The 7,426-nt window shown below is 40.6% G+C and overlaps 1 protein-coding gene across 1 annotated transcript; it reads left to right on the forward strand.

The window, feature by feature from the left end:
* Window positions 1–491: 491 nt before the first annotated feature.
* Window positions 492–3,475, forward strand: LOC133928700 (uncharacterized protein At5g01610-like). The gene is made up of 3 exons (XM_062375146.1): window positions 492–767; window positions 1,890–1,944; window positions 2,966–3,475. Exons 1-3 carry the CDS (start codon window positions 681–683, stop codon window positions 3,334–3,336), a joined length of 513 nt encoding a protein of 170 aa, XP_062231130.1. The 5' UTR covers window positions 492–680; the 3' UTR covers window positions 3,337–3,475.
* The last annotated feature ends 3,951 nt before the right edge of the window (window positions 3,476–7,426 follow it).

The following is a 7,426-nucleotide window of genomic DNA, read 5'->3' on the forward strand; positions in this document are numbered from 1 at the left end:
TTGCTATGATAGAAAAGAAACAACACGGCAAATATCTCGGAGAAATGACAAGACGAATGACTTTGCATATATAGACTAAAAATTATTTTCGTTAAAATATAGTCGTTGAAAATATAGTGTTGAAAATATAGCCATTGTAAATATTTTTTATTTATAGGATATTAAAGAATAAATGAGTGAAATTTAGAAAAACAGTTAGAACGTGTAGAAAAAATAAAGAAAAAATCTTTTGAAAATACTCCCTATAAAGATAAGGGAGTCGGCTGAGCATCAAGCAGATGCGACGTCACTTTCGCGTCGTCTGTCGGATGGATCATCACGGCTGCAGCGTCCTTTTTTTTCCCATTTGTTGGCGTCAACTTCGCGAGGAAACCGAAATGAAAAAGAAAAATACATCAGCGGCAACACGAACAGGCGGATCCAGCCCACGGACCATCGCTTGGTTCGCGAATCCCGAAGCGCGGCCTGACGCTTTCGATCCATTCTAGCTCATACACCGGGCGCACGCAGGAAAAGGGGCGTGACCGGTCGCAAAGGTTTTGAGTCTACCCGGCGATGATTGCTGAGGACAGCAGCATTCGGCAGTTCCATCTCATCCTCTCCACCCCCAATTCGATTCGATCCGAACGATCCCTCCGCTGCGAATCGAGCTGAGGGTTTGGATTCGGGGGAGAAGAGGGATGGATCAGGTGCTGAACAAGGTGGGGAGCTACTGGTTCAGCAAGAGGGCAAGCAAGGAGATCGACTCCATCGGCGACGACATCAGCGTAAGTGCCTCCGATTCTTTGCTCCTCTGTCTCCCGCGTGTTTCTTAGGGCCTCATTTCTTTACCTGCATTGCGTAGTCTGCGAGAAAGAGAGATTTTGGATCTGAGCGGGGGTGGTTACTTATTTTCGTTCTACGATTAGCGAGCTGTGGCGGGAAGGTTTTGATTTTATACTTTAGTTTCGGCTTTGAGTGGAATTTGGAGTAGCTCTGGTCCGATTTATCCATTTGAAAGAGTGAGTTTTTGTTTACCGCTGAGGATGGGTTAAGCAAAGTGATGAGGTCAAGATGAGTGCAGTAATTCTCGAAAACCTAGACATCTTACTTCACACGGCTGAAGTCAGAGGATCCCGGTGCCCTCCTCTGTTGAGTATATGCATTGCTCCTGGAGGTATTTTGTTTCGGTCGATGGCGCTAGACTTGTCATGTTAAGACAAAGTAGGAAAGCTGAGTTGAATCTCCAACCGCAATGGTTGGCCCCAAGTCTTGACATGTTTGATGGAGCTGTTCTCAAGATAGCCATTGTGGCACCATTAATGCGTTGAGAATTTGAATCATACTTTTGGAGGCAGGGTAGGTGACGGCTGGCCACTGGTATGTGCTGACAGTGGCTTGTCTTGGATGGAAGAGGATGAAAAGAGAGAGAGGAAGTGGAATGCAGTGACAGACAAGTGGGACCATTGGACTAAAGAAAACCTTTTCCTTTTGAGTTTTATTTGCGAAGTCATTACCGCGTAGTTGACCACGTCAACCTCCATTGTGGACCTACTTTGAATATATTGTTGAAAGTTACAAAATGAAATGGAAGGATGATTGCCGTGGCTGTGCAGGAAGTTTGTTGGTCATGACGGTGGTGGCTGTAGATAAGTTGATAGAGTGTGACGGAGAGATATTTTGGTAGGGCTTCAGACCCCTTAGCCGAAGATCTGTTGGTCTTGGCCAGTTAAATATCAGATTCTCTGGCTAGTCTGTGTTCGTGTTGTATAATTGTATTTATCAATATTTAAGTGTACTATGTGAACCTTTTTTTTGGCTAACTGTGTTTCGAATTCTGCTTATTGGATAGAGATGTTGAAAATTCCATTATCCAGTCCTGACATTGTAATATCTGTGTGTGAACCCAGTCAATCTCAACCAGCATCGGAGAGGGAGCCAAATGGATGGTGAACAAACTCAAAGGTATCTGCCGTTAATTCTGTATCATATGATAGCAAAATTGGTGTATCGTAAATAGCTGTACTACTCGTTATATTGTATAGTGTGCAGTGTGCTACTGTTACATGTCAATTTCGAAGTTCTCTATCATACATACGATTCAGTGCATTGGCAATATATGAATCTTTCAACTGATGGAGATCAATATATTGTATTTATATCTTTCAAAAGAATAATATTTACACTTTCTTTTTCCATAACTAAATTTGGCTTCTCAAATCCATGTTTTGACATGACAAAATTCAAAAAGACAAATCTGCAGTCTATTTCTTTAATTTGAGCCGTTATTTATTTCTTATGAAAATGTGGTTGTCAAACTGCAAAACAGGAAGCTGATATTTAGATTTCTGATATTTCTGGAAGCCACGCTTTAGTAATAGTGACTTGTAATGTTATTAGGCACAAGAGAAACCAAGGGATAAATTCTGAGTGTTGAAAAATAAGTGGCGATCATTTACCACTTATGCACCACTTTTAAAATGAACAGATAATAGCAGCTTTTATAATTTTTAGGCATGTAATCTGGAAGAGGCAGCATTTGTTCGTCTTGGACCTGTACAAGGTTTTGATGTGTTGTTGTCCTGCAGGAGAATATGCACCCATATTTCCTAGATGTGTCCTGTACCTAGTTCATGCCTATTCACTTTTGTTATAACATGAAATGTGGGGGTATTAATGTAGAAAATACTTTATTTTGATGGAGTATAACTGAATAAGGAAAGGAGCCTATTTGAGTTGACTAAGAAACAAAGAAGCAATATCATAATGGGTTTTCTTGTCAAGCTATGTGATCAACATTTGTATGTGTGCTCTTATGGACAACCATTGTTTGTTTGAATTATTTTCTTTGCTCAAATAGCCACTGCTCTTGTTAGCTCAAGTGCAAATTTCACTAATGTTTAAGGTGACATGTCGATTCATTGGAGGCCTTTTAGCCAAAATTTCTTACGTTCACTGGTCTCATTAAAACATGTCGTGGTCTCAGGGAAGATGCAGAAAGCACTGCCAGACCTCCTCAAGGAATATGACATGCCAGCAGGCCTATTTCCACGGGATGCGACTAACTATGAGTTCAACGAAGAGACAAAGAAGCTGACAGTGTATATCCCATCAGCTTGTGACGTCGGGTACAAGGACTCGTCAGTTCTGCGGTTCTTCACCTGTGTGACCGGCTACCTCGAGAAGGGAAAGTTTTCTGATATTGAGGGCTTGAGGACCAAAGTGCTGGTATGGACCAAGGTAACCACCATCAAGACCGAGGGCTCAAAGGTCCATTTCACTGCTGGCATGAAGAAAACCCGGAGCCGTGATGCCTACGAGGTCGTCAGAGATGGTATCACCATAGATAAGTTCTAGAGCATTACCTGGCATGAGAATGTGATGTAACTAATCAGATGATGCATTTTCCCCCTCTGTTGGATGCTATGATGCTATAAAGTCTAGTGTGCTACTTCTGTCTATTCAATCAATGTCATTTTCTACAAGTTGGATGTCATGATGTTTCTCTTCGAAATGTTGAGCTTAAATTTCATTGTGACGATTCAATCGAACAGGCAGAGGACGGGATACCTAATTATAGCTGGTTCGTCATTGTTAAATTGCATTGAGATGCACTCTTCGTTACCGTTCTGTTTCTTCCGCTTTAAGGGGAAAATGCATGAAATTGTGGTCTCTTCAATAGCAAACATTTGCCTATTGTTTCCAACTCAAGGCTGCATCTAGGGAATCTTTGGCTCCTTGCATTTTGCTTCTCGTGTTGCGGCTCAAATTCCTAAATCAACACAATTCATCTATATTAAAAAAACGGTTGATTGCATATATAAAAACATTTTGGTATGAGATGCATTAGACTACAGATCGAGGGTTTTTTTTTTCCCAATTCGATCGTGATAACATGGTCAAGACGGAATGGACGAGAGGAACCATAATTGCCCAAAAAGACTTGCTACTAGGGCAACCTTGTTCGATATTTCGATCGGACACATGAACTAAGAGAAACAAGAGAAATATATATATTCATTTCCAGGTGGCTGTGATAAGCATGAACCGAAAAATACCTTCACCCGAACTGTTAAATTAAAACATAGCTTCTGACTCATGGTCACCATCAACCAAAAAATTGACGAGAAGAACAATAATTGAACAAAATGAGTAGAACGATTTTTATTTAAACTGCGCAACATCTTGCAGACCTTCTATCTTCTCACTGGATTCAGGTAAGGTACTGAGAACCAGCGGGAATAACTAAACTTGGTCAACGCACAAGCACACCATACTCTTCACTGTTCAGGTATAAACTGATACATTTTTCAAGACAAGATTTAAATTCCGATCACTGACGAAATGTAATATCCCAAAAATTTAAATACGTTGACCGAGAAGGATAAAGAGGGGGAAAATTGACCTTTAAACCATAGTTCGGATGGACGATCAGAGGCCGTGATGGTGTAGATCTCGTCAAAATAAGTCTGTTTGAATATTCAAAAGTCCCGTTTGAACACAAGATGAATCCGTGATAAGCCCAATAAATCTGAACCCTTGATATCCGTGGTTGTTATAATAATAGGGGCGAGTCAGCCACATAGGGCTACCTTTCCCTGTTCCTCCCAACCTCGCCTCTACCCAAGCCAAATGCGACCACATCCAGCTCGTGCCGTCGCCTCCGGCCATCGATTGCCACCGACCGTCGTTGTAGCAAACATGGCCCTCTTAGGTCATGTATGTGATTTTGATAATTAATGATAACATGATAACATAATCAATAGGACTAATATGTTTGCCAAATATATATTCTAGTAGGTCTCATGGATACAACAAAAGAGAAGTCACCAAAGCCAGGACAATAACATGAATGAATTGGACTTATCCCATAAATTTTTATGTGATCAAATAGGATGGATTTCTATACAATATTGTGGATCTATTCACGAGCTTCTCATAGACTCTAAGTTCATCAAAATCGGAGTTTGGAGTGAAAAATTATACCCAAAATACATATTATTGTTTCTATTGAAATTGTACACGCCGGATATTCTGACGCTCACATAGAAAAAGCTTCAACATTCACAAAAATACTCCGACATTCACAATGAAAAATACTCCAGTGTTCACAAAAAGTCTACAACGAAGTCTAATACACACTGGATGTTCTGGCATTCACAAAATGAACACGTTGGATTACTTTTCCTAAAGAGGTTGCAAATGGCTTGTTTGGCATCGTATGCACGCCGAATGTTCTGATGTTCAAAGAGGGCATTACGCCGGACCTTCCGGCATTCAAAAAAAGAAACTAGAGTTCCAACAGCTAGTTCGTAGAGAGTACACGTCGGATGTTCCGGCGCTTGTAATGTTGCACATGCCGGACCATCCGGTGAGTACAATAAAATATGACCGTTATGGCAACAGTTAGTCTGTGGGGTTGAGGCTATAAATACCCCTCCACTCGGCCATTTAAGTGTGTTGGAGTCCAGAGAAACTGACATACACTTGAAGAAAGCATCCAAACCACTAAAGTGCTTAAAGTGATCATTCAAGGCAATTAATCACATGATTAGAGAGTGATTAGTACTAATAGGCCTAGAGAGAGTTGTGTCTAGGTGTTGCTGCCTAGAGAGGGGATCAAGAAGTGATCCTAACTTGTACTAAGTGGTAAGCCGGTACCTTAGAATCTTAGTGACTCATCGACACCTTGGGCCTTGATGGCTCAAGCTTGTTGATCCTCCGACTTGATATGTAGCAACAGTAAAACTCTTGTATGGGGACACAAAGACCCTTACCTTGTTGTCTCAAGTTCCGAAGTGAAGATGGTTGCAAGTAACCGAAAGAGAGGCTTGTGGTAAGGTCTTGCCTTGGTGGCTTAGTGGCCTTACCCACTTGAGGCCTTGGTGGCTCAAGTGTATTGACCGGATGTCGTCTGGGAGCTATAGCCTAAGTGGCTGCTCCAATATGGACTAGAGTGGTGTTTATACCAATGATATCACGAGATAAAATTTCTTGTGTTGAGTTTACTCTCTGTACCATCTTTGCATTTTTGTATTTACTTATTGCAATCTATCCTTGAATATTTACCTTCATAGAGTAGTTTACTAAGATTGGTTGTAGGTTGCAAACCTTTCAACGGTAGAGTAGACACACTAGATTAACCTAGAGCGCATTTAGATAGAAATTGATATGTATTTACTTTGTAAAGTTTTTGGAGCCGATTACTTTTAAGTATCCTAATTCACCACCCTAGGACATCACTGATCCCTTCAATTGGTATCAAAGCCTCATACTCTTGATAGGTTTAACTGCCTAGAGTTGTGACGTTCGGGGTTGGGATGGATACCCATAGTGCTCCACATTTCGATGACACTAATTTGACATGTTGAAAAATTCTAATGACTTGTTTTCTTTAAGCCAAAGGTTTAGATATTTGGAGAGTCATCGAGGAAGGATGAGACCTCGCATCACAAACAAGGAGAGGCAATCCGATGCTATGGTGAAGAGTATCCTTTTATCATCTCTATACATCGATACTTTTAATCGTGTTTATTCTCTCACCCAATGCACATGATATTTGAACTAGTATCATTGAAATACATGAATGTACAAATGATGAGCGCAATGAGAAATATCATATGCTAGTCTCTAAACTCAATAGCATTAAATAATTTGCCTATAAAAGTGCTAATGATATGTACTCACGTTTGAATATTCTTGTCGATGAGATTAATGAGCTAGGTTTGACATCAATTGGAGACGATCAAATGATGAGAAGAATACTTCAAGCTCTTCTTTCAAACTACAAATTGATAGTCTCCATCATCTATGACAACAACGACATCAAGAACATAACTCAAAGTCAAGTGCTCGGCAAGATCACCACCTATAAGATGACCATGAACATGGAGGTGGAAACTCCTACCTCATCCGGTGATAAGAACTTTGCGCTTACAAGCAAGCAAGCTCCATGCCCACAGATAAAGGCGAAGATGAGGAGGCAAAAGCAAGAGTCAAGCTCAAGCAAAGATGATGGTGATGAAGATAAAGAGAGCGATGAAGATGATGAGAAAAACACATCAAGTAATGAAGAGATGGATCCTATGGTCGTCGAGTTCATTTCACATCAAGTAATGAAGAGATGGATCCTATGGTCGTCGAGTTCATTTCACATCAAGTAATGAAGAGGATCAATACCAATATTGATCATCAAATCTTCATGAAAGACTTGATCCACACAATTGATCATATCAAGAAGGAGAAGAAGACCAAGTTCAAGAAGAGAGAGACAAGGAGAAGAGGCAAATCATTTGCAAGCATATGAAGATAGGTGAGCGAAGATGAAGATGAAGATTCAAGCTCAAGCGATGAGAGCTTCACCATCCACTCCTCTAAGAGAAGCTCTTCCTCAGGGTCGTCATCTTATAAGTCATCATCTCAAGTGCCTTATGACTAATGGTATGGA

The sequence above is a fragment of the Phragmites australis genome, chromosome 9 (assembly GCF_958298935.1).
Source record: "Phragmites australis chromosome 9, lpPhrAust1.1, whole genome shotgun sequence".
In the NCBI taxonomy this organism is placed as follows: Eukaryota; Viridiplantae; Streptophyta; class Magnoliopsida; order Poales; family Poaceae; genus Phragmites; species Phragmites australis.

Excerpts from the sequence above, each read along its gene's own strand:
- LOC133928700 (XM_062375146.1), top strand. The coding sequence starts at position 681 with ATGGATCAGGTGCTGAACAAGGTGGGGAGCTACTGGTTCAGCAAGAGG. Across the intron at positions 768-1,889 it reads CCATCGGCGACGACATCAGC|TCAATCTCAACCAGCATCGG; the intron begins GTAAGTGCCTCC and ends GTGTGAACCCAG. Across the intron at positions 1,945-2,965 it reads GATGGTGAACAAACTCAAAG|GGAAGATGCAGAAAGCACTG; the intron begins GTATCTGCCGTT and ends TCGTGGTCTCAG.